The sequence below is a fragment of the Nyctibius grandis genome, chromosome 2 (assembly GCF_013368605.1).
Source record: "Nyctibius grandis isolate bNycGra1 chromosome 2, bNycGra1.pri, whole genome shotgun sequence".
Taxonomy (NCBI): Eukaryota; Metazoa; Chordata; class Aves; order Nyctibiiformes; family Nyctibiidae; genus Nyctibius; species Nyctibius grandis.
The window spans coordinates 95,713,625-95,741,423 of record NC_090659.1 but is presented as its reverse complement, the minus strand read 5'-3'; the positions used below and the strand labels follow the sequence as shown (position 1 = coordinate 95,741,423).

Here is a 27,799-nt window from a genome sequence, read left to right as displayed (position 1 = left end):
TTGGCCACAAGGGCACACTGCTGGCTCATGGTCATCCTGTTGTCCACTAGGACCCCCAGGTCCCTTTCCCCTATGCTGCTCTCCAACAGGTCTGCCCCCAACTTGTACTGGTACATGGGGTTGTTCTTGCCCAGATGCAGGACTCTACACTTGCCCTTGTTATATTTCATTAAATTTCTCCCCGCCCAACTCTCCAGCCTGTCCAGGTCTCTCTGAATGGCTGCGCAGCCTTCCGTTGTGTCAGCCACTCCTCCCAGTTTTGTGTCATCAGCGAACTTGCTGACAGTGCACTCTATTCCCTCATCCAAGTCATTAATGAATATATCGAATAGAACTGGTCCCAGTACCAACCCTTGAGGGACTCCGCTAGACACAGACCTCCAACTGGACTCAGTCCCATTGACCACCACTCTCTGGCTTCTTTCCTTCAGCCAGTTCACAATCCACCTCACTACCCGATCATCCAGACCACACTTCCTCAGTTTAGCTGTGAGGATGCTGTGGGAGACCGTGTCAAACGCTTTACTGAAATCGAGATAGACCACATCCACAGCTTTACCATCATCTATCCACCTGGTTACGTCCTCATAAAAGGCTATCAAGTTGGTTAAGCATGACTTCCCGTTGGTGAAGCCATGCTGAGTGCCCCTAATGATCCCCCTATCCTTGATGTGCCTAGAGACAGCACCAAGGACAAGTTGTTCCATCACCTTTCCGGGGATGGAGGTGAGGCTGACTGGTCTATAGTTCCCCGGGTCCTCCTTCTTGCCCTTTTTGAAGACTGGAGTGACATTCGCTTTCCTCCAGTCCTCAGGCACCTCTCCCGTTGCCCACGACTTAGCAAAGATGATGGAGAGTGGCCTAGCAATGACTTCCGCCAGCTCCCTCAGCACCCGCGGGTGCATCCCATCAGGGCCCATGGATTTATGGACGTCCAGGTTGCTTAATTGGTCCCTGACCCAGCCCTCATCTACCAAGACAGATTCTTCCTCTATCCTGACTTCTTCTGAGGCCTCAGGAGTCCGGGGCTCCTCAGGACAGCCTCCAACAGTATAGACAGAGGCAAAGAAGGCATTCAGTAACTCCGCCTTCTTTTTATCCTCTGTCTCCAGGGCCCCCACCTCATTCATCAGTGGGCCTACATTGCCTCTAGTGTTGGCTTTACCTGCAATGTATTTGAAGAAGCCCTTTCTGTTGTCCTTGACCTCTCTTGCAAGGTTTAATTCCAAGGAGGCCTTAGCTTTCCTAGTTGCCTCCCTACATCCTCTGACAACAGACTTATATTCCTCCCAAGTGGCCAGCCCCTCCTTCCATGATCTGTACACCCTCTTCTTCCACTTGAGTTTGCCCAGCAGTTCCCTGTTTAACCATGCAGGTCTCCTGGAACCCTTCCTTGACTTCCTACTTGTTGGGATGCTCTGATCTTGAGCTCGGAAGAAGCAGTCCTTGAATGCTAACCAACTATCTTGGGCCCCCTTACCTTCTAGTACCCTGTCCCATGGGATTTCCCCTAGCAATTGCTTGAAAAGGCCAAAGTTGGCCCTCCTGAAGTTCAGGGTTGCGATTCTGCTAGCTATTCTGTTCCTGCCACATGAGATCCTGAACTCTACCATCTCATGGTCACTACAACCAAGGCTGCCCTCAACCTTCACCTCTTCAACCAGACCCTCCTTGTTAGTGAGGATAAGATCCAGCAGCGCTCCTCTCCTAGTTGGCTCATCCACCATTTGCATCAGAAAGTTATCATCAATGCACTGGAGGAACCTCCTGGACTGAGGATGGCTGGCTGAGTAGGCCTCCCAGCAAATATCAGGGTAGTTGAAATCCCCCATGACAACCAGGCCCTGTAATTGCGAGACTGCTCTCAGCTGCCTGTAGAAGGCCTCATCACCGTCCTCATCCTGATCCGGTGGCCTGTAATAGACACCCACAACAGTATGACCCCTGCCAGCCTGCCCCTTAATTCGCACCCACAAACTCTCAACTCGCTCCTGATCCGCCCCTGGACAGAACTCAATACATTCTAGCTGCTCACTCACATAAAGAGCAACTCCACCACCTCTCCTTAGCGGCCTGTCTTTCCTGAACAGGACATAGCCATCCATGACCACATTCCAGTCATGCGAGGCGTCCCACCAAGTCTCTGTAATTGCCACTAGATCATAGCCCCCCGACGGAACACGGATTTCCAACTCCTCCTGTTTATTCCCCATGCTGCGTGCATTGGTGTACAGGCATTTCAGGGAGCGAGCTGAGCACACCGATTTCACCCGAGGGGGATGGGAGGCCTCCTGGTCTACCTCAACACTAGAGCGTTGCCCCAGTGGTGCAAGCCCAGATGCTTCCCCATCCCCCTTCGAATCTAGTTTAAAGCTCTCCGAATGAGCCCTGCTAATTCCTGTCCCAGAACCCTTTTGCCCTTACGACATAAACCTTTCCCATGTATTACCGTCACGCCTGGTGTCTTATAAAACCAGCCATTGGGTTCTTTGATTGGGTTCTGGGACAGGAATTAGCAGGGCTCATTCGGAGAGCTTTAAACTAGATTCGAAGGGGGATGGGGTAGTAGCTGGGCTTGCACCACTGGTTTTGCACCACCACAATTTGCCTGTATCTTTCTGGAAGCGTGGAAGTCTTGAAGGATGCAGGCCACAGCTGAGGTTCAATTGAGACAGTGAAAAACAATTCTTAACACAGTATTCCTATTTATGTTATGTTGTTGACTTGCACTCAGTCTGTGATCTGTTACATCTTTCAGACACTTCCTACAGTACCACAAAGCAGGGGTAGTTGTTTACGTTCTCTATTTGCATAGTTAAGTAAATGTAGAAGTTTTAAACCTGATTGCTTCGTCTTTTGAATTGCATCTGCTTTTTCCAGACTTTCTTAACCTGAATTCCCATTCTGTTCACCAGTATGTTTCAAGGCCTCCCCACCTTGGTATCACCCATGTTTCCAAATATTTTCATTAATGACTTGATGGAAGCATGTGCTTTCAATATTCTAGATGTAGGCCAAGCTCCTCTGGGTCTCCCATTTGATGAAGATTTCCAATTTGCCAGTTGAATCATTGGCAGTCTAAGTGGGGCTTGCTTAGGAGTGCACACCCACCCAGTTTCATCTACTTTTTTTTCATTATTTGCAAACTTGAGAAGACAAAAGCCTTGCTAAAATCAAGATGAAGGATTTGTAAATAGAAGTTATGTTGATAGAAATTAGCTTGGCTTGTTTTTGAGAAATTTTGTCTGCACTTATAATACTGTGTCACCTCGAATACTGTGTTCAGTTTTGGGCCCCTCACTACAAGAAAGACATTGAGGTGCTGGAGAGAGTCCAAAGAAGGGCAGCGAAGCTGGTGAAGGGCCTAGAGAACAAGTCTTATGAGGAGCAGCTGAGGGAACTGGAGTTGTTTAGCCTGGAGAAGAGGAGGCTGAGGGGAGACCTTATTGCTGTATACAAGTACCTGAAAGGAGGTTGTAGCGAGGCGGGTGTTGGTCTCTTCTCCCAGGTAACAAGCGATAGAACGAGAGGAAATGCCTCAAGTTGCACCAGGGCAGTTTTAGATTGGGTATCAGGAAAAATTTCTTCACGGAAAGGGTTATGAAGCACTGGAACAGGCTGCCCAGGGAAGTGGTGGAGTCACCATCCCTGGAGGTATTTAAAAGACAAGTAGATGTGGTGCTTAGGGATATTGTTTAGGGATTTTGTTTAGTGGTTGACTTGGTAGTGTTGGGTTGATGGTTGGACTCGATGATCTTAAAGGTCCTTTCCAACCAAGACGATTCTGTGATAACCTGATTGTGTAGGAGCTACCAAAAATCTTGTGCAAGAATTTTCCTGGGATCCTTCTGCTCTTAAAAAAAACCCAAAAAAACAAAGACTTTTTTCTTTTTTTCAGGTCTTATAGAAAAACATCTGTATGTCATTACAATATCAAAAATAGATATTTGTAAGAGTCATCCTGAGACTATAAGAATTATTGAAGAAACCTAATTGGGTCCAGATGACTGGAAAAAAAAATACTTACATGAACATGATGTGTCATCTAAAAATTGTTTAATGCTTTCATATTTTCCTAATCAAAGAAACTAGCTGAAGATGTCTGAATGTGTTGTGTAGCTTAAGCTGGCTATGGCCTCGTCAGTAGGAAGCTACTTTTAAATATAGTGGCAGGTACCAAGTGAAAAATGAAATTAGCCAGTTTTTGCTTAAAATGGGTTTCAGGTAGTTAATTTTGATATCTGAATTGTCAGCAGTTGAAGTTTATGCTGACATGTTAGAGGGCCTCTTTGTTCAGAACTAGTGTCTTGACTCAGGGTAAAACTCGCTGTATATCTGTGACATCTGTACTGGGAAGAGTCATTCATAGCACTTGGGCAGCCTGTGCCTGCTAGTAAATCAAAGCTGTAAAAGATGGCTTAGCTAATGCAGCATATCCTCATACATCTCATTAAATTGAGACTGCATGCAAGCATTCCAGTCCAGTCTTTGGAGAGAGCTTTGCAGTGCAAAGTGAAAATTTTAATTATAATTTAATTCTCATAATTGGTTTTTGTAACAGGTCACAATTTTAAGGCCATTTTATTACAGAAGCATGGTGGGGAGGAAGTCATAGACTTAAGGCAACATATTGTTCTGTGTGGAAGGAATCTTGTGTGTGCCAGTAATATCTGAGTGAAAATGAGGAAGAGGAAGCCTATGAGCTGCTAGTGACTTTTCACTGAAAACTGCACATGCAAAGATCAATTACGCATTTAGAGAAGCCTTAAGTGCTGGATGTAGGTCAGACCATAAATCAAGAGTGAACAGCAGCTGCAGAACTCCTAAACGCAGGAAGTTGTGTTCTACTGGAGTGTTTGATGAACATCTTCCACTGCAGAGACCAGAAGAAATCTGCTTTAATAAGAGATATTCAGCATGTGTCTGAATTGTTGGTTTGCAGCAACTGAACTGATGCTGGTGGGCAACTGGTTTGCTGTGGGAACTCTGTTACAGTTGTGAGGCCATTGCTTCTGGTACAGAATTGAGACTGAAATGTAAAGGGATATATTTTAATAAGCTCCAGCAGTGGAAAGGTTAAGCTGTAATATTATTGCTTCAGTCTTCATCTTTACAGCTAACACTGCTACCCTAGTATGAGTATGCCAAATTCAGGAAATGTATGTTGGCATGACCTTAGTAATCCACCAGTGCCTCTTCAAAACAAAGGGGTGTCTTCACTTTATCCCTGTTATCCAGATGCTGAGTCTACACCTGGCTTTTGAAGAAAACAGGCAAATTGAGCATATTCTTGATCTGTACAGTTGAAGCACTACGTAGTCATGGGTTTATCTTTTGAATCAACGTGTGTATAAATATTAAATGAATGGATCTGATGAAGTTGCTTACATCTCTGTTTTGTAAGATGGAATAAATCAAAAAAAAATCACAACTTTGAACAGTAGTAAACAATTTCTGCATGCATTAGTGTGAGATGTTTATTCTTTTGAGATTACAGACATCAAGGTGCATTTGCAACACATTCTGTGTTTCAAAATATATTATCTCTATTCACTATCTTCACACCACACTACAGCTCTTATTCAGAAGGAAACTTTACTTGTTTTTTTTCCTTTTTTTTTCTTTTCACAATCACTTATTGGGAATCACTGATTAGCAATTCAGCTAACAAAGCCATCTCTGACATAAAAGGGTAGCAGTCGTCTGGCAGAGTCCTGGCCGAGGCATGGGTTGGCACCGTGAGCCAGTCAGATGACACTCCTGATGGTCAGGTGCCCTTTTCTGATTCCACATTGGCCTTGCTGAGTATGTGTTTTACACATTTTGAGAATGGACCTACTACACTTCTGGAACGATGGTCTTGGTCTCTGGCTATATTGTTAGTGCAGCAAAGGGCCAAAGAGCTTAAAAAGTAGCACTCTCTAGACAGACAAGATAATGATGTCAGTTTTGGTGATGGAGACTCTCTCGGGATTTAGCAATGTAGTGTCTTGGCGAAGTCTGATTTAGAATGTTTATCACTTAATTTCAGCATCACAGAAACCCAAAGGCTGCTTTGTTAGCAATAGGGACCCTGGAATTAATTGGCTAACCTAGCTGATTAGTCTCACTCTAAGGGGGAGTGGGGTGGGTGAACAATGGTTAGGATTCAGTCTAAGGTTCCATACCTGAATGAAGCCTGTAACTCCATTGGTGTGAGAGATCCTTTGGTTCTGGGTGCTTGGCTTTCTCTGAGGAGAAAGCTTGACTTAGGCTGCTTGTGTGCTTTAAGAAAGGTAGTACTTAGCCAGGTCAACGCTATGGTCATTGCGTTAGATGCCACCCTTCAAAGGAAGCCTTAACACTCCTAACCTCAGCAGAAACAGAGGATCCTGTCTTCCTTCAAGGCCTTCTAACTAATTGGAATCCTAAGAACTTCCAGGATCTCTCACAAGGTTTATTTTTCACTTTCTTGGCAAACTCAGCTGCTTCTGAGAGCTCATAGACATGAGCTTATGAAAGCTCTAATTGTCAATTAATTTTGATGCAAAGCAATTATTTGCTAAACAAGTGGTGGATTAAGGAGCCATGGGTATATGTCTTTTTTACCTGTTTCTCTGGCATACTGTACTTGTCCCTACTCTGATCATTCTTAAATAAGATTGCTTGTGTCCACAATAGCTCCTAAATAAAGTAGTGAGCCTTGAAGAAAGGAGTCTGTCTTCATCTTACTGGGAGAGCTAGGGTGGGAAGAATCTTCTTTTGATTCTCAGGAAGTCTGAGAACGCAAAAGAAAAAAAAATTACATTTTCAGACTGAAACACTATTAGTATGTTCTTCTGGAGGCTTCCCTATCCTGTGTTAGTAGTGCAAATTCTTGGGAAAGAACTTGTATCTACCCTGCCTTTACTGATTCCTCAAAAAAAAAAAAAAGACCCTAGGAGGAAAAGTACATTCTCAATGTATCGTTCTGGAGACTTAGCTGAAAAGGGCTATGAAGAAGTTCCTTGGAGGCTTGCTTGAACCCATTTTAGTAAGAGCATGCTTTTGCCTAACTTAACAGGCCTCAATCTTTGCAATCTGTGCTTGGGGCTGTTGGGCCTCATGCTGGTGTACATGTATGTGTCTACTTATTTTTAGTCAACCTGCTCATCTTTTGAGAAAGATGTGCACTACCCAACAGGAACATTGTGACTGCTGTCTGTTGTCACAAAAGTGAATTAGCAGAACTCAAATGCAGAGAAGTTGCCTTTGTCTTCTAACCGCATATCTGTAGCTATGCTCTTTATCTGAAGAACAGTCTTGGAATCTCTTTGACCGCCTTTGGAAGGAAGGGACCTAGTTCACTAAGCATGTAGGATGTGATTTAGATATCCATAGATTGTAGGTTCATCAGATTGATGCGTTCAGCCTTCTTACAAGTTTACAGGTTTGGTTTTTTTTTAAATCTCTCTAGGTGTTAATGAGTTCTAAGACAGTGAGTAGAGCCAACTAATAGTCCTTTTCTAACCATTAAAGAAATCTAATCTTTCCCCAGGTTCATATCCAAAAGCTGTTACTAGAAATTCACTCAGGCTAGATAGCTCACATAAGAAAACTTTCATTAAGAGCATATTCAGTAAAGGTTTTCAGAGCATCCCCTTGTCACAGTGAGGTTGAAGTGGTGGGCATTGTCTTTTTCTTCATGATGGTCTATGGCAGGTGCTCTTACCCCACAAAACCAAAATTGGATATTACGTGTGATAGAAGTTCAGCTCAGTCTGTCACAACAGTGGTAGCTTGAAAGGGACATCCAGACAGCCTGAACCTTACCGCCATCACTGGCCTGATCCATTAGTCTTTCCTAGGATGTAAGAGCAGAGGAAAGAGCTGCCTGTTGTCATCTGTGAGTATAGATAATGCTGGCTAGCACTCCAGTTCCTAATGTTGAGATGTTCTTGAAGTTCTGCTCTTCCTTCTAGCTGCTGAGTTCCTAAACCTTTCCCTGACCTGAAGAAGCATTTCATAATGGTGTTTGTTACCTGATGGCAAAGATGTTCTTGTTTGTTTATGAAGAGTTGAGACTCTTCATAGACTTTTCCTATGTGTTAAATGCTGAAAAGCATGTGTAATTTTATATTTAACACCTTTCACAGCTCCATTAGAGTATCCTATTGGCCAAGTACTGTAGTACTAAATGGAATGCGGCACAGAGCTCGATAGACATCCTCTTTGCCCACAAGAATTCTTCTTCTGTTAATCATGTTGGCTTTGAAACTTGTTTGCATTTGAATCCTGTGACCATCTTAACAAGAAGTACTGGGATCTGCAGGATTTGCGTATTTACTGTTCATGCAGCCTGACCTTCCCACTGTCAGTGAAGCAAATGATGAGTATCTGTTATCAAAAACTTTTTAACAGATCATCACACTGGACAAGAAAGTACTTGTGGTATCATTACTGTTGTTTCTAATAATTTGGTATTTTTTGCCTGGCATATGTGTCCACATACCTTTTGTTCATACAGAAACCTCTGTAGACTGTTGTAGTGGGATCTCTACCAAAAAGTTGGCATGCTTATAACCAGCAGTCAGCTGCTGTTTATAAACTTTCAGACTTTATTGTACATAACACACGTGGTTCAGGCAGTGGCTGAGGATCTTCCCTTTTGAAGGAGACCTGCTTAGTTTTGTTGGTGACAAATTCTTACCCTTCAGGGACTCCAGTCTGATGCCTTTCCCTTTGAAAGGGCTCTCTCACCAGGCTTTGAACAGGATGGCTGTATCCAGGCATGTGCTCATTTGTCTTCATTTTCACCCCAGGAGCATGCAGAAGAGGCCGGTGCCGATTTAGGCAAAAACTTCTGAGTTTGTCACAGTATGGCAAAATGCAAGCATTTTCAGGTCATGCCAAGCTGCAGATCATGTTCTTTTACCTTATGCAGGGGAGTGATTGGTCTGTCAAATTACTGTATAGAGTAGTTTAGCTGTCCAGGAATTGGACGTTTTTGCAAATGGACAGAGCTGATTGAAATAGCCTTAGAGCCACTTTTTAGGACTGGAAGGTTCCACTTTGACTTTATAAGAAATGCTAGTAAGAATAGCTTTTCCTTAGTAAGAAATTCTAGTGCTTCCCAATAAGTACTAGCTTCTCTGCTTCAGGCTGCTGTGGAAGCTCCTCTATATTTGTTCCTCACAGTTCTTTTTCAGCCCAATCATCTGCAAACAGTGAGTAGCTACAGGAACATTCTTGCTTGCTTTTACTTTCCCTGGCTAAGATAGAGTTTTTTTCTGGAGCCCATTGTGCCACATGACTGACAGCCTGAAGATGTTACCTGCATTCGCAGAAATTCTAGCGTCAAGTTGCAGTCAGTTACGTCATACGTCAAAGTTCAGCTTGCTTTCTTAAGGAGGGTAGAATATCTTGGTATTAGAATATACATGCTTACCCATACTTATTTTGGTTAACATGAACATTAGGAAGCATTCTCTTAGGCATACTTATGTTGCCAAAGGAATTGGATAGTTGTGTATGCAGTTATAAAAGGTTCTCTAAGGAGCTATTAACTTGGTTACTGGAACGGGAGAGAACCAGGCTCTTGGTTAGCTCAGTTATGGTGTATCTTACGGCCATCTTTAAGATGCAGCTACAAATGGAAGGCTTTTCAGTGTTACTCAGTCTTACTGTGCTAAGATTTCTAATTAGTCTCATGCAGTTTTGCTCTTGTCAAGATACCCTGTCCCATAGTGGAGTTTAAACCTAGATTATATATTTTTGATGGGCCAGAACTTGAACCCTTGTTCCTTTGTTACAATCTTCACCATCAGTGGCCTCCCAGGGGGCTATCTCCATTCCTGACAGCTGCAGAACAGTTAGTTGGAGCTTTGTTTTATTTCACCTCTCAGCATGCTGTTGCCATTAGGAGAACAGTCCTTCAATGTCTGTTCGTCTAGGGATTCATGGGACTCTTCTCCATGTAAATGGAGTTTTTGTGAGGAGTACTGTTTGGAGATATCCACTACATCAATGTACGCATGGACAATTGCTTGATGGTAAGAGACAAGTTACTGTTCTGTTACTGTTCTTCTGTAACTGTGTGTTCATTTGCAACTTGCCCTCCTTTCCTCTTTGTCCAAGTCCCTGAAAGATTTCTAGGGAGTTGGAAGAACTTTAAAAAAGTGTTCATCACCAATTCTGTGGCTACAAGAAGAGAGTATTTGTGCATGACCCTCTAAATAGCACTGAAGTAAATTATTTCAGCTAACGGTACTTTTATAGAAGCGCACTCACTGTGAATAAGCATCAAGTGTGTATGGAGTAATGGTTACAGGCAGGTGGTCTTTCTGAAGTTCTTCGGGTGAAGTGGCATGGAATAATCCAGTCCTTTGTCCATTGGCATGCACTAGACTTACTGCCTGGTGTTTATGTTTGTCTGTTAAGCTACTGAAGGCCATGCAGCTCATTTCTGCCCTTCTGTGAGGATCCTGTTCAGTCACCTACAGTGGGACTCTTGCTTTGTTCCAGATATATTGTCTGTATTGTATCGGGGGGTTGGACTAAATGACCTTTAAAGGTCCCTTCCAACCCAAACCATTCCATGATTCACTGCTGTATTCCAGCCACTGCCATCCTGGTATTTCAGGATGTTTGAGATTGGATCTCAAGATACGTCTTCATTCTTGCTTTCTGGAGTAACTGGATACCATAGCCCTTACGTTACAGTCCAGTAGAGGCACAACCCTGACAAACACTGATCACTCAGAATGATGTAATTGTATATGTTGAAGAGACACACACATCTATCTGTAGAGGGATACACATTCAGTACCACAGTTCTTGCAGTGTGACTTTGCTTTTTGCATCCAAAAACTTCTAGATCTTTCAAGCTAGAAAGTGCATTATGTGTTTTCAACTGTTCCTGGTTAATGTCTTTTTGGGAGGAGAAGTACTGAGGGTGGAAGTGATGTGCATGATAGATGCGGCTCACATGTATGTGAATATCTATATTCTTTCCATTTTAATAATGTGGTCTTCATTCTGAGTGGATGCCATCTATTTAATGTCAACACAGTTGAGAAGACTCTGGCCTTATTTAAGTTTCCACTTACAACAGGAGTGACGTAATGTGACTTTAAATGGCTCTTGCATACCCTCTGCGTTTTGGAGGAATTTCAGTCAAAGGTCTCTGAGGTGCATCCATTCTGTGCCAGCGTAGATGCTTTTGTGGGGAGCAATGTGGAATGGTGGTGTACCAGTTTCTCTCCCCAAAGATAAGGACAGTTCCTTAAGGTCAGAGGATTCAACCGTGGGGGAATCTGCTAATACAGTGATGTGAAACATCTAAATGGGAGAATCTACTGTTTGAGCTCTCAAAAAGCTTTATATTTTTTTTTTTTTTTACTGACAGAAGAAACCTGAAAATAACAAATGAGATAATGTGGCATTTACTAACTAGAGTTTTCTTTTCAGTAAGTTCAATAAAAATACATTGTTTGCTAAATTCTTGACTGTTCTAGGTATTTAATCATCTTTTGAATCAAAAAATTTGCAAGACGCCTGGATCTAAAAGGCTTTTTCAGATTCAGAAATTTAAAAGTAAATACCACCTATCTTTATTGCAAGATCTTGCAAAACAATAGTTGAGCACCACTGATACCAAATAATTTGTTTGAAAAACAAGTAGATACCACCAGGTGAATCAGTGTGGTACAAATTCTTACATCAAACATATTTTAGAAAAACCCTGCCAAGACTCTTTCCCTGAATTTTTTGAGCATGACATGTAGAAAATCCAACCAAATAGTTGTAGGAGGAACAGAATCAGAAAAACCTGCCTTGTACCACAGTAGTTTGCTGCCAATGAGAAGTAACCTGGATCCTTCCCAGTATGTGATTTAATATGAAACATTTAACTTGCTCCAGCAGACAGTTGGCAACAGTTCTGCACTAAGACCCCAGTTCCCTCAGGCTGCACCTTTTCTGCAGACAGGGAATGTCTGCTGGGCCAGTGTCTGCCACACTCATAACTAAATATATCTCCCTGTACATTCATACATGTGTGGACTCACCGCCATGAACTGTGATGGTACCTCTGGGTGGGAAGAGAAGGACAGTAGGACTGAAGACATCAGGACATTCCTTCAGCTTCAATCCCTTCTCCCAGGATTGGCTTGTTTTACCGTAACAGCACAGCTGATCCTGTAAGAGCCAGCAGTTCATCCTGAGACAGGAAGGAGGCTCTTCCTCCACGTAGAGATGTGTGTAGTAGCTGTGCACTGAAGCGAGCTGACTTGCGTGTGGAGAAAGCCTCTGGAAATTGGGTCCGGTCCCTGCAGTTGCCAAAGCATAGGCTATGGTTTAGACAACCAGTAGGAAAAGTAACTGCACTTGAGCAAAGCCAGATTGACTGGGGTTGAATGATGTTTGCTCTTTACTTAAAATGGCAGTGCCAAGTACTTAGTGTGGAAAAATAAGAGAAATATATTGTAGGTCTTCATGGTGAATGCGTCCTTCAGTGTATACCTGCCTGATGCAGTTTGTGTAACAGTATTTTCTCAGCATTTAGCTGCCTGCTCGTTTCCATCTTCCTTATCTCTAAAAAAGCTTGACAACGAAATACCTTTAGTGCTTGTCTGTATGGATGTGCTCCGAGTGTGCTGGCATTACTGCACGGCTCTGGAGAGGCTGCCGTAGCTAATCTAGGTGATCTTGTGCGTTCTTTGGGGATTTAGTTTCTGTGCTTAGTACTTGACAAAAATTAAACTATGCTAAGTTTGTGGAATGTTATCTTCTGCTTTAAAGGGCTGTTTAATTCTGGTGCTTGTTTATTGTTTTAGTGTTCTCTTATCTGAAAAAAAAATTTTAATGTATTGCTTGGGAGCCTTTCAGACTGAGGCTGGAAAAGTTGTTTTAAATTATTTTTAAAATGTCTAAAAAGTAAGCAAGTCCCAGAAATTTTGGACCCGAGATTGCTGTTTTTTCTAAAATATAATAAAATAAAATACTGGTGACTCCTTCAAAGCATGGTTCTGTTTGGAGGCTTTTTTATGTACTACAAGCAAAGGATGATATAATACAATCTCTATAGTCAGTACTGTTTGGTTATCAGATAATTGGTTGGAGACTGAAAAGCCTGCCTTTCCTTGCTATTATAATAGAGTTGGTTTAGGTGTTATAGCTGTTTGTTACACCTTTTCAACGCTTTGCTTCCTTAGAGATTCAAATCTTAATGATTAATAATTAAAAAAAATAAACAATAAAAAGGTGTTCAGATATACATGCTGCATCGTCATCTTTCATTGCCCTTTTCTATCTGTGTACCTCTAGACATAGCAAACAAAAGATAAAGTCTAAAATTTAGAAAAGACCGCTCCATACTTTTGGAATAACACTTTTAAGACATTCTAAATTTGTAAAAAAGTGCATTTAGATACAGTTACAATTGATGATTTTGATTCCTTTCTTTTTAATTTAGGTGTTCAATTATTCTAATTAAGCAAGGTAGAAATGTTAAATGGGTACTTAACCACTGAAAAAGTAATTTCTTCTTCAGTAATTCCTTAAAGGAGCTAAGGCTGGAGGGTGCTTTAAGTCTGAAATTAGGCTAACTGTGAGTGGGAAATATTACAAGTGTCAGTGTACACAGAGCATGCTGCTTTACACACAAGCTGAAAATACATATAACCAGGAACTTTGAAGTAGGTTTAGCTGCAAACTAATCTTACACTGGAAAATAATTTATGTGTGGCTAAACATTAATGTCATGCAGATCTATGTGTATTGTAAATGTCTGTTAGAAAATTGATCCCCAAACTGCTAGTTTTAATTCATTCAAATGTCATGGATTGTCATAGTTCTGTCTGTGATCAGCAAGCTGCTAGATTCTTACAGCTGAAATACTGTAAGTTCTATTTGCAGTTACAAATGCCTTTGTGAAAGCAGTCTTACCTAAACTTTAATTTTGAAAGGGGCCATTACAGCTTCATCCTGTACTAATAAGCATTAAGTGTCTTTATTTTTCATCATTCCTTTACAGAACAAAAGAGATGAACATCTTTTGAAAAAAAGAAATGTTCCCCAAGAAGAAAGTTTAGAAGATTCTGATGTTGATGCTGACTTCAAAGCAGTAAGTTCCTTGAATTATTTTTAAAACTTTAGTGGTGTCTCAAAAAATGGATTCTGTTTTTACTTCAACACTGAAAGTCTTGCAGTTAGTTGAAAGCAAAATTATGAACTGATATGCTGTTAAAATTCGTTTGATTGTATTAAATGTTTTAACAGAATATGATTTAGCAACAAAATTACTAAAACTCTTTTTTTCTTTTCAAGCAAAACGTAACACTAGAAGCTATACTGCAGGTATGTTACATTTAACTTTTTTTTTTTATTAGAAGTGCATGTTCTGTGCGTTTTTAGGTTGTACTGGTTTTGTTTGTTTGTTTGCTTTTTCCAGAACGCCACAAGTGACAACCCAGTGATCCAACTGAGTGCTGTCCAAGCTGCAAGGTAAAAATAAAGGCACAGAAATGGATTTCCTATGCATTTTTCATGATGAAAGTTACTTATTTTACTTTTACATTTAATTTCACAGAAAACTCCTATCCAGTGACAGAAATCCACCTATTGATGACTTAATAAAATCAGGAATTTTACCAATTCTGGTAAAATGCCTAGAAAGGGATGATAAGTAAGTATACTTTTAAAAATGTTCACCCTTACTGAAAATCTGCATCCAAAAAACCATCTAATTATTTCACATGAAACTGAGGATTCATAGCACCATATAATCTGACACGGTGATCACATTCCATCATGATAAACCAAAAATTCTCCAGGAGTATTTATCTGCCACTGAAATGTCATTTTAGCTTGTAGAGCTTGCATGACCATATCCAGCTAATGAAGAAAACCTTACTAAATTTCTCATTGGTTTTGAATATTTCAGACTTTTTTTGTTAACTGTTTTTAAGAAACTTGACTCAGACTAACTGTATGTATTTGTGTGAAGGCAGAGGACATGCTCTTCTCTTTGCTAGAATACACGTCTCTTTCATTAAGGTTATTAGCTTAAGTTTCTAGCTTCTTGCATTCTCACTGCAAGGTGGGTTTCCTTCTGGGTCTGTGCTGCTCCGTCATGTGATGGTACAGCACAGTGAGCATGCTCTGGGTGATGATTCTTTGTTGGAAAACAGGGTCTTCAGTAATGGAGGTAGAGAACATTGAGCATGTAGTTGCAAGAATTTAAGGACATATGAGAAAAATGCCGTATTCCACCATCTGTGAGCCCCTTATTTAGATAGATGGGGATTAACCTATTTGAGGTAAATGTTTTAGACTATCTTTGGTCTCAGGCAGCCATAAATACATTTGCAGTATTTCCATTTTCAAGGTTATTTCTGCAGCCACGAGGGCTAGAAACTTCAAAAATGCAAATTGGCATTTTGGGTATAATCTGGTGGTTGCAAAAACATGAAGCGTGAGTAGCTTTGTTTCTAGCTTGTTTAACAAAATAGTTGCTTAGAAGGCAGCTGGCAGTAATGTTCAAATCAGGACAGCATTTTAAAATGGGTCATGAGTGCCTGTCTGCTCTAGAAGTAGGTGGTTCAGTGCTGTGAAAATTCTTTTAATTTGAATTTTCTGTCTAGCTTTTGTATGATTTACCTTTGTAAATGTTTAATAAGCCTTTTGAAATTGAACTCCACATTTTCTTAAGCAGCCCTTTTAATTGTGTTTGCCATATAATATTTAGTAGAGGTAAATTCTGCAAAGACTTTGTGTAACAGATTGTTAAAGCTGTTCATGTTATAACTGAAAGCTTATCACAAGAGGAAGAAAAGAAGGACTGACCTAAAACTAGAATTTTAATGCATTTGACCCTAGAATGTAAAGGTTTATAGATAGATACTGACAGGTACTATTTGTTTTTACAAATCCTTATTTACACATCTTGGGCCCTCCTATCTAATTATTTTCCAGACTCATCCCCAACAAAAGCTTAAAATGCTTTGGAAACAAATGTAGAAAAAAAGCTTAAAGGAAGCAGGTGCTATGGCTATATACAAAACATAATTGATAAAGACCCCAAAAAGCACAGAAATTAAAAATAGTCACCTAACAGTAAATATTCTCTGCTCCTCCCAAAGCCAGACACCTTACTGTTATACTAACCACTGTAAGCTGTAAACTCTTTTATAGCTTTTAGAACTCTTAACCTCTAGCATTTTCTTGAACAACAGTTTTCATGCAAACTGTTTTATTAAACTTCTCTTTGGCATAGACAACAGTTGACAGACACCTTGGAAGATATGTTCCCCCAGCTTTCGTAATATTTGTACCTAATTTTATCTGCATTTAATAAGTCAGTTTTAATACAGGTATGATGCTGTCTTTTGATACTGATGCTAGATCTTTCCCTTGTCTGTGATGGAGCAGAAAAATGTCATACCAGCTTACACTTGATCTGGGATGTAATGATAGAAGGGCCAAGTTTTTACTAGTTATGGTCAGACATGGTTAATTTATTGAGAACTACTAATGGCAGCAAAACAGTTGCACTTTCTTCACTAAATATGAATCCTGTTTGGGTAAGTTGGATGTGGAGAGGTCTCTCTTACCCATTAGAGAGGCATAATTAAATTTTTTGAGGAGGGGTGCTAGAAATCTTTCATATTGGAGATAATTGTTTTGACTAAAGTGGTGGTCAGCTTCACTGGTTGGTATGTGCTTCAAAAAGTATTACTGCTTTTATTTTTTTTTTATTACTAATATGAAGTCAGAATGATGGGTGGTTTACAAAAGATCATCTGTAAAAGTTTTTTTTCTTATAGCTTTTCCTCTGAAATGTCCAGGCTTAGAGGGTTTTTTTTAAAACTTTTAGCCAGGTGGCGCTGCTAAAATGTAGAGTGTCTCAGAGTGGATACAGCTAGTAATGCTGAAATGAACCATAAAATAATCTGCAGATCATGTTTCAACTTATTACTATAAAATTATTTCATTACAGTCCTTCATTACAATTTGAAGCTGCATGGGCATTGACTAACATAGCATCAGGCACTTCTGCACAGACTCAAGCTGTTGTACAGTCTAGTAAGTATTACAATTTGTTTTTTGCAGGGTGGTGGATATTTTGGGTAAAAGGGAAAAGGGGATATTTGGATAACAAATGTCATTTGTTATCAAAACCATTAAAATAATAAATGCACGTCTGTCCTCTTTCTCAAAAAAATTCTATATTTGCTCTTAAACATTGATCTGTTTGTCACTAACAATTAATATTAAGGATCCCAGACCTGAATTTCCCATAAAGAAGATAGAGAATGACAGATGATATAACGAGTATGACAAAAAAATGTTAGTCCTTTCTAATTCTTGGGTTGATTTACCATTAATTCCCCTATGGCTAAAACTTATGTTAGGAAGTAATTCTTTCTGCCTCAAAGGTATGTTCATAAATGTTATTAAAGTTGTTAAATACATATAGTTATGTAAGGTTGCCCATTTAAAGACAGTTAAGAAAATTACCATCCTTTCCTTCACCATATGATTAGTGTCTCCTATACACACCGTGTTTGTTGTGCAGCCTTCATTTCTTGCTTAACCAGCCAGTAAGACTTCCATTATAAAAAGAGAAATATTAACTCTGCACTTAATTGAAGATAAATTATTCAAATTAATTTTTCAGGATTATATATATAGCTTTTATGTATCAACACGCTTATCTTAAACCAATCACCTTTATGCTAAATACAACATTTTGTCGTTAAAAGGGAGACTATAGATAAGCAATTATAAAATAAATTGTCTTGGCTTATTCATATTCAGTGTTTTTATATGGGAAAATAGTGACGTAGTTATTTGATTTTTTTTTTTTTTTAAGTGTATGAACCTGCATTTCAAATCAAAATGCTGTTTTGTATGCTTTAATAGCTAATAAAATGTCTCACTAATTGTTAGATTCTACATAGATAAGATATTGGATCAATAGAACAAGAATGCTTGTCACAATGAGCTTTGGATAAAAATCCAAAGCCTTCTAAAAAAAAAATAAACATCTTGAATTTGTTTCAAAAAATCCTGACGTGATTTGGGCACTTCTGTTTTCAGATTGCTTTTCTGGTGTCTAAATATCTTTGAAAATCTATTCCCAAGTTTTTTTTATCCTTCCCAACTTGTTCACTGGTTAATCATTGTTTTCTTCCTTTTTCAAGTCCCACAATGTTATCATATTTGAATGAATGAATGTAATTAAAAGGCTGTTTATAGTATTAGCTTTGCAGAAAAAAATCTGGAAAAAACCTTAAAGTAAAAATGAAAATGAGACTGGAAATATGTACAGCACAACTAAAAGCAGTGCTGTTACCTGAACAATTACTAAAAGTTCAGGATGGGATATGTCTCTCCCAAAATCTCTTTAACTAATGCTTGAAAAGAAGAAAATGTGATAAAACGACTTTAAAGACACAAAAAGCATTTTCCGAGATTTAATCCTGAAGAGAAAATGGAAGAAGTTTAGACTAAAAGTCTTGCTGCTTTGACTGGGAGATGACTAAGGAAAAACAGCCGCCCAACTCCCTTTCGATAAGGGATGGTTTGAGGAAACAAAGCGATAGGCCCTTGCAGGTGTAGAAGAGGCTGTTGCAGCCTAAATACAAAAGAAGATGGCCTCCTGCAATCGAGAGGGACAGATGGCAGTTGGAGGGCCCAGCAAAAGAGAAGTACTACACGCACAGAATAGATCTTGGCAGGAGCCAATTTGGAGCAGAAGTATTTAATTTTTTGAGAGCAGTAGATCAGATAACCTGCAACTCGCACTTTCTCAGACTGTCCTCCTGCCTGAGTGCTGATATGAAATGATTTCATTCGTGCTTTTGAAAGCATACCAGGATTACAATCTAACATAAACTACATACTTGAAGGTCCTCTCTGAAATATGTTGAATACACATATGGCTGAAGTGTGATCTCAGTAATCACTGAGAAGGAAGCTAGAATATTCCACTTGAGCTAATGGAAGTGGGATGGTTGTTACAAGAACAGAGAGAGTGTTCTTAAGCAACGGTGTGTTGCTGTCCCTCCTAACTTGTCAGTTGTAGGCAATTGCTGAATTACTCATCTAGGGCGGGGAAGGAATTTTAGGTTGTCTTTATTCTTCATCGCCCTGTATTTTTCAGGAAAATACATCAGGGGGTTTTGGCTTATTATCACATGTTAAATTATGAACAGAATATTGATTCACAGTTGCTCACAAATTGTGTTGCATTTTTTTTTTAATTTCTGAAGCTATTCCTACAAGAAAAATATTCTTTCCTTCAACACTATGTAAAATGATCTGTTTTACTTTTCTCAGAAAGACTATAGGATGACTGTGATCATATATAGATTTTAAAAATTGCTGCAAGAATTACTGTCTTTCAGACAGTATATACTGTATGAAGGGAAGTAGTGCATGGGAATAGTAGAGGGATGGTTTCTTCGCTCTATTGAATTTGTTTAATTCAGCAGGGACTGATATCTAAAATCAGTACCACTTCCTTAATCCGCTATGTTGCATCTGTTATATAAGAGCAAATTAAAACATGTCTTAGGACTGGCAGATGGATGTAAATCTTCACTGCATATGGAAACTAACTATAGCCACCTCTTGGGAGGAAGCTATTTTCTTAAAGTCAAGATTTGAAGCACGTTTGCACAAGTAGGCATGTCATCTTCCTGGTACGTATTGTAATCTTGGATAACTGGAAAATCTGAATTACCAAGATATTAAACCTAGCGCCTACATACTTGAGGCTCTTGCACATCACTTTGAGAAACAAGGGGAAATGTTTAAATGTGGGGAGCATTGTTTTAATAGTTGCTTGTTCTCAAATCTATTTTTTTCTCCCTCTCTGGATATGTATAGAAATGTTTAACTGAGGTTTTGTATGTTCTTCATAATAGAAACATGTATCTTAGTACAAGGCATGGTAGCAAAAGTGTTTTATATTAATCAATGAAAGTATTGTGCATATACCATGTTCCAGTAAAACCGAATCTCATCTTTGCATTCTGCAGATGCAGTACCCCTCTTCTTGAGACTACTTCATTCACCACACCAGAATGTTTGTGAGCAAGCTGTCTGGGCTCTCGGAAATATTATAGGTAACTCTTCTTGTTGTAATGATTTGAATTCAGGGAGCGTTTCATTTTAGAATTTGACTTTTTGAACATTAGCATTATCATATGAGACTATGTTTCCTCTAAATTCTGTGGCTTAATATAATTTTTCATGTGGCCAGAATAACATATGTACATCCTGTTTTTTTTTCTAAGGAGTAGTATCACTTGCTACACAAAATATTAACAGGATAAATTTTGTCTCGTAAAATATGCATACATATCTGTATGTATGTATATTTAATTGAACACAACCTTTTAGTAGTAGAGTATTGGTGAGGAAACATAGAATTTCAGTATCCCAACATGTCATTGCATACATTTCAAGATTTTCCATTTTTAATGTAATTTCTTTTACAACAATTTTCATTTCTGTAGGTGATGGTCCTCAGTGTAGAGATTATGTCATATCACTGGGAGTTGTCAAACCTCTTCTGTCCTTCATCAATCCCTCCATTCCCATCACCTTCCTTCGGAACGTCACATGGGTCATTGTAAATCTCTGCAGGAATAAGGACCCCCCACCGCCTATGGAGACAGTTCAGGAGGTAAATAAAGAATTATGAGACAGATAATTTTTTATACTCTGGGCTAGAGGCCAAATGTTTTACATTGTCATACTATGAATTAATGCATGTTTTTTGCCACTTTGTGCCACTTACCGGTTGTTAAATGAAGTAATTAGACCAATTTGATGCTTCTTACTAAAGCTATAATAAAAGTATTTGTAACATCTGAAACTGAGTAAGACTAAAGACTGTTGAGCCATATGTTAAAATGGGCACAACAAAAAATTACCACACTAGAAAGTGTTAACATACTCAGCATTTCATGTTTTTATTAAAAAAAGGCTACAAACGTGATACTGTGTCTAGAAGTATTCAAATGTAATTATTTTCAGTAAGAGGAAATGCAGGTAAACTCTAGCCTCACCACCCAAGTTGCAGTAGGTAGAGGCAGGGACTGGAAGGATGAAGAACCGCCCGCTGTAGAAGATCAGGTTCGAGACCACCTAAGGAACCTGAAGGTGCACCAGTCCATGGGAACTGATGAGGTGCATCCACGGGTCCTGAGGGAAGTGGCGGATGAAGTTGCTAAGCCGCTATCCATCGTTTTTGAGAAGTCATGGCAGTCTGGGGAAGTTCCCACTGAGTGGAAAAGGGGAAGCATAACCCCCATCTTCAAGAAGGGGAAAAAGGAAGCCTCGGGGAACTACCAGTCAGTCTCACCTCTGTGCCTGGCAAGATCATGGAGCAGATCCTCTTGGAAACTATACTGAGGCACATGGAAATTAAGGAGGTGGTTGGTGACAGCCAATATGGCTTCACTAAGGGCAAATCATGTCTGACAAATTTGGTGGCCGCCTATGACGGGGTTACAGCACTGGTGGATAGGGGAAGAGCAACTGATGTCATCTACCTGGACTTGTGCAAAGCATTTGACACTGTCCCACACGACATCCTTGTCTCTAAATTGGAGATACATGGACTTGACGGATGGACCACTTGGTGGATAAAGAATTGGCTGGATGGTCGCACTCAAAGAGTTACGGTCAATGGCTCGATGTCCAAGTGGACACCAGTGACGAGTGACATTCCTCAGGGGTCGGTATTGGGACCGGTCCTGTTTAACATCTTTGTTGGCAACATGGACGGTGGGATTGAGTGCGCCCTCAGCAAGTTTGCTGACGACACCAAGCTGTGCGGTGTGGTCGACACGCTGGAGGGAAGGGATGCCATCCAGAGGGACCTTGACAGGCTTGAGAGCTGGGCCTGTGCAAACCGCATGAAGTTCAACAAGGCCAAGTGCAAAGTCGTGCATGTGGGTTGGGGCACTCCCAAGCACAAATACAGGCTGGGCAGAGAATGGATTGAGAGCAGCCCTGAGGAGAAGGACTTGGGGGTGATGGTTGATGAGAAGCTCAAGATGAGCCAGCAGTGTGTGCTTGCAGCCCAGAAGGCCAACTGTACCCTGGGCTGCATCAAAAGCAGCGTGGCCAGCAGGTCGAGGGAGGTGATTCTGCCCCTTTACTCTGCTCTTGTGAGACCCCACCTGGAGTACTTCATCCAGCTCTGGGGGGTCCAACATAAGAAGGACATGGAGCTGTTGGAACGAGTCCAGAGGAGGGCCACGAAGATGATGAGAGGGCTGGAGCACCTCTCCTATGAAGAGAGGCTGAGAGATTTGGGGTTGTTCAGCCTGGAGAAGAGAAGGCTCCAGGGAGACCTTCTAGCAGCCTTCCAGTACCTGAAGGGGGCCTACAGGAAAGCTGGAGAGGGACTTTTTACAAGGGCAAGTAGTGACAGGATGAGGGGGGAATGGTTTTAAACTGAAAGAGGGTAGATTTAGATTAGATATTAGGAATAAATTCTTGACTGTGAGGGTGGTGAGACACTGGCACAGGCTGCCCAGAGAAGCTGTGGGTGCCCCCTCCCTGGCAGTGTTTAAGGCCAGGTTGGATGAGGCTTTGAGCAACCTGGTCTAGAGGAAGGTGTCCCTGCCTGTGGCCAGGGGGGTTGGAACTAGATGATCTTTAAGGTATCCTCCAACCCAAACCATTCTATGATTTTCTATGATTTTTTTCTAAACTAGTGACTGTAGCGTAGTTTGTGTTTCGACTAGCTGTGAACATGCAATGTCACATCCCGACTTGAGCAGAGAAGCATCTGAAAATCCTTTTAAACTGGTGAACAGAGCAAATGTGGTAGGCACAGCTAGTAAAGTGATGCTATTTGACTAGAACTCTAGTTGTAATGTACGTAAAGTTCTTAATTTGAAGATAAATTCCGAAGTATAGATACAGTTTTTAAAGCCATGTGAAGTATAATATTGTTAGCAACTAAACTTTAATGAAATTTTTAAAATGAAGCAGAGAACAGGGAAACTTCTACAAGTACTACTTTACCAAATAAAACCCCTTGTTCTAGGGAGTCTTATCATGGCTCAATTTTATATTTTCTCCATATGTGATTACAAAAATAAAATTTGACTTTAATCCAAGAGGTTTTTATATATTGATATTAGGCTAATGATTTTTATTGTATTGTGTGGTAACAAAGCTTCCGAAATAGCAGGGGGATGTCTTGGTTGTTTTCTTGTTTTCCCTCAAAATATAGTCTGCTCCTATGTGTCTTTGAAGTATAGTACTGTCTTGTATTTTTACAAATTTAAAATATAATAGATATATTTTTATACATACTTTGAGAATGACCAGCTGCTGGAAAGTGTGTGAATGCAATGTTAATGCAGTCTTAAGCTAAGCTTTGTGACTGCAGTACTTGAATTCATGATTGTACAGACAATTTTATTCTACTGTAATGACTGATGAACTTCTTTTCAGATTTTGCCAGCATTGTGTGTTCTCATTTACCATACAGATATAAACGTAAGTAATTTCTAAAGTTTTAGATATTTAGATTTTTTGTTTTCCCTTGAGAGAAAATGCTACAAGACTGTGTTTAAGGGGCAAACTTGGTTTTGTGTGTTTATTTATGTATAATTAAGTAGTAAATGCACAATTAACTATGAAGATTAATATAATTGCAGTCATTCAGAGCATGAAAAGGAAAGTGCAAACACCATTTCTGAAATATCCTTTCTAAAAGTTTTTTTTATCCTTTAGATGAGAAACTACATTAAAAAAAAAATCCCGTCTTGCGAAATTGAACACTAGAAATTTAAAGTGCCAGCTTTACCATCAGCTTGACTTTAATTCTGCCCCAATTTATAATTTTGCATAGATGATATATAATGCATGTATAGAAAAAATATATCTAATTCTACATATCAGTCCAATCAAGTATTGTGATCATATGGGTAAATCTGACTTTTGTAACCTGTTGGGTGCCTGACTTTGCAACCTGTTTAACTAAGGAAATCACATACAAAAATATACTTAAATAAACAGCAATAAACTATTGTTTTGTGGCACCTTTGACAACTTTTCTTCAGGTTTTTAATATTAGACCTTCAGTACTTCCCACATTCCTGATCCATGGGTTTACATGTATTTTCTGAGTAAAGTCCTAGAGGGGTGGACTTACTTCCTGAAGTCCTGTGTTGGGACTTAAGGAACAAAGATCTATGTAACTAAGGGATACTGAGCTGCTCTTCTCCTCCTTCTGTCAGGACTTTGTAATGTCATTGACTCTTGCTCCCTGTAGTGATCCTTCAAGGTAGGGAACCAGGAATTGAGCCCTTGTGGTGGGTTTGGGGATAGAGCATAAGGCTGGTGGAACTGTCTTTCGTTAATTCCACGATGTGGTTGTGGTGTTTCTGCTGCTCTTTTAATGGTGGAGTGGGCTTGGCTCCATAAAATACTTGCAGACAGTTTAATCTGGGATTTTGCCAGGGTTTTCCCAGTGTAATGTGAGTGGGAGACAGCACGTGGTGACTTTCCAATTCGTAATTTGGACAAACCTGAATGGAAATTCATAGCAAAACCAATCATACTTCTAACCTATGGGCTTTTATTCCCTGCCAAATTTGAAAGCTTCTGCAAGCAATGATTGTGTGAGCGCTTCTTGAAGTAGATATGAGACTATGTGATGCCACGTTTTGATTGATCTCAATTAGGGTGCCTGTCTTTTTGATCCTGAGAGTCAGGTGCTAGTTTGGAGGTACCAGTTTGGTCCCAGCCTCTCTGTACTGGAGCAGCAAACCTATATTTGGAGATGAGTCAGTGATGCAGGTAGCTCAGCCAACAGTCCTGTAAGCGCTTCTGGCGGCTGCTACTCTCATCACCAACAGGTCTGTGGGGCAGCAAACTGGTGAGGCACCATCTCTCACTGCTTCTGCTGCGATACTGGCTCCACTGCAGCACATTCTGCTGTCCCCGTGGCATTAGCAGGTGAGGGCAGCAGCAGGCTGTGTCAAGAAAGCATTAGGTCTGTGCTGTCTGGTCCGTGGAGCTGGGTAGAAGCAGCCTGTGGGTCAGGACTTTAAAGTCCTTCCTATGTTTCAGAACTGTAGTATTTAGCTATCTTAACAGCTGGAAATTTTAAAAGCGTATCTTTTTTAAAAGTAGAATAGACCTAGGTACCTCAACTAGTGATGTCCTCAGTGGGGTCCAGATTTCTCTTCCTGCAGTTCCTAACATCATCTCTAAGCGATGCGATATCCCTCTTTCTGCTGGCTTTGTTTCTGCTTCAGATACTACCTTTCAATGGCTGTAACTTTTGTACCTTTCTTTTCTTGAGGGCTCTCAAATCATCCTTATCAAGTCATCAGTGACATTGTTTTCTTTAAGATACTAAGATTGCCCTGCATGATGGTCATTTCTCTATGGGTTTTTGCTTTGCTTGAACAGTTGCCACCTTACAATAGTTGCTAGTCCTTTAGTTGGTATAAGAACTCCTTTCCTTTGCTGTGGATTTTAATCTTAATATGAAGGCAGAAAAAGGCATACATCCAGAATAGTTTGCAGTTTCACTTCAGAACTGCACTATGGATCAGAAATGCTAAGGGGTAGGTAGATTGATTAGAGACTAAGGGAACTTATTATGTATTCTGTAATCAAAAGAGAGCACAGCTAACAAATTATAGCAGTGGTGCTAGGAGGCTGGTATTTTCTTCAGAAAGTTAGTAGCACAACTACTTATCTGAACTGGTTGTCTATCTTTGAAATGCAAATCAAGCCCAACAGTTTACCTTTGTGAGATCATGTATGCTGTCACTTTATGCCCCAAAATGTGGTATTTAATTAAAAAAAATTTTAAGAGAGAACATACAGAAATTATTATTATGGAACAAATGGCCCCAGTTTTCATAGTTGTACATAATAATCTAACATTTTACTACTTAGGTCTCATCATAATTTTTGAGTTTTTCCTGTAACTAAATTGAATGCTCTTTTTTTTTTTTTTTTTACCCCCCGAGACATGTGGAATGTTGATCACTAAATTAAGCCTCCATTATATGGATTTTACTGTTCAATGTATAAACCGTGTTCTTTCCAATTTGTAGATTCTTGTGGACACTGTTTGGGCTTTGTCCTACTTAACAGATGGTGGAAATGAACAGATACAAATGGTGATTGATTCAGGAGTTGTACCTTTTCTAGTTCCCCTTCTGAGTCATCAGGAGGTTAAAGTTCAAGTAAGTCTGGTTCTGTTGCTATTGAAAAGTCCTTTGTAAGTGATTTTCTGAAAAATGTGCCTTAGGGTATTTATTAGTGGAGTACTGAGATGAGCATTTATAACTACACTTTTGCAGGTAAAACTGAACAAAAAATGTTACCTACACTGGGGAAAGAAGATTATTAAAATGAAAAAAAACTGAAACAAAACAGTTCTAATGGTTTTAAGTAAAGTGACAGGTTAAACATTAACTTCCATTGTGTGATTACCAGGGGCACCTTCCTTTTGTAGTCCTAAAATATTTAATGACAACGGATTTTGCATTTTCCAGAATTCAAGTTATATGCACTCTTTTCTGTTGCTGCTTACATGGTTGTGCATATTCTGTCTGAATAGCTCATGGAAATCAGTTAATATTTTGGGACCTTTTGAATGTTAAAATATTTGAAGATGCTGAGTCCTTTACTTAGTAAAGTGAATTTCTAATTAGCTACAAAACATTAGGTTAACTGAGCTTGTTTGATTAATTACAAAGACAAAGGGAAACTAAAATTAGTTAATGTGTGCTTGATTTTTATAAACCAACCGTTATAATTGGGAGCTTTTTTTACATATCTGTGCATTTGTTGTGTTTCTTTAGTTTGTACTTTGGATGAGACTTGGCTGTCTTGAAATTTGTCAGACCAGTTCACTTGATGAAAAGGAGTCTCTCCAGTATTCTGTCACTTGTAAAGCATTTACTGACCAATACATAAAGATATAAAAGTCCATTTCTGAAGGTCAACTGAGAGTCAATAAGAAGAAAAGTAGTCGTGGGTTTTTTAATTCTGTAGTGAAGAGCTGAATGGAGAAGTAAGCAACCTTGGCAGACATAGTTAGAGCCTAGAAACAGTTAATATAATTGTAACTCAGATCAGATACATGATAAATTAACTCTTCTATTGTTTTAATATTCTCTTTGCACTTTTTGAGTTGAGCTGCAGTGCATCTATTCAGTAAAATGCTTTGCTGTGTGTTTCTGTTTTGATGACACAGTACACGTTTTTGGGCTGTAGCTCAGAGGATGAAGTGCTAAATTCTATTTTGCAAAGTATTTTTATAAAGAGACGTCTTGAAATGATCTTTGTTTTAGCATAAGTAACAGTAATGTCTTTAACATGCATTTTTTTTTCCTTCCCACTTTGGATATTCAGACAGCAGCACTGAGAGCAGTAGGCAACATAGTAACTGGTACTGATGAACAGACACAAGTTGTTCTCAATTGTGATGTTTTGTCTTATTTCCCAAATCTCCTGACGCATCCAAAAGAAAAGATAAACAAGGTATGATTTGTTTCTTCCTAACTTAATTTTTTTGTTTAAGAAATAAAGCAGTAGTCTGTAGATTATTACAGAAGAACTTCTTATGGCTGTTATTTCTGGCATGTGAGCAATTTCGTGTAAAGACACAGCCTTTGAGGCTGGTGTTCAATTAGGGCTAATGCTAAACAGCCATAGTGAGGATCCATGCATTGGTGTTGGTGCCTGTTGCTTTTTGGGAGGACTGATGGAATTTGCATTGGAGAATGAGACCTTTTTTTCATTTGCAAAGTGAGTAACTGACTAACTTGAATTC

The 27,799-nt window shown here is 39.7% G+C and overlaps 1 protein-coding gene across 1 annotated transcript in view; it reads left to right on the top strand.

Annotated features, from left to right (window-relative positions):
- Positions 1 to 27,799, top strand: part of KPNA3 (karyopherin subunit alpha 3) — a 55,746-nt gene that overhangs the window by 20,764 nt on the left and 7,183 nt on the right. Inside the window, exons 3-12 of the mRNA XM_068419977.1 lie at positions 13,994 to 14,083; positions 14,287 to 14,316; positions 14,411 to 14,463; positions 14,549 to 14,644; positions 16,958 to 17,043; positions 20,007 to 20,093; positions 20,487 to 20,656; positions 23,449 to 23,493; positions 26,073 to 26,204; positions 27,379 to 27,507. Coding sequence (XP_068276078.1) covers positions 13,994 to 14,083; positions 14,287 to 14,316; positions 14,411 to 14,463; positions 14,549 to 14,644; positions 16,958 to 17,043; positions 20,007 to 20,093; positions 20,487 to 20,656; positions 23,449 to 23,493; positions 26,073 to 26,204; positions 27,379 to 27,507 — 918 coding nt within the window. The remainder of the gene's footprint in view (positions 1 to 13,993; positions 14,084 to 14,286; positions 14,317 to 14,410; positions 14,464 to 14,548; positions 14,645 to 16,957; positions 17,044 to 20,006; positions 20,094 to 20,486; positions 20,657 to 23,448; positions 23,494 to 26,072; positions 26,205 to 27,378; positions 27,508 to 27,799) is intronic.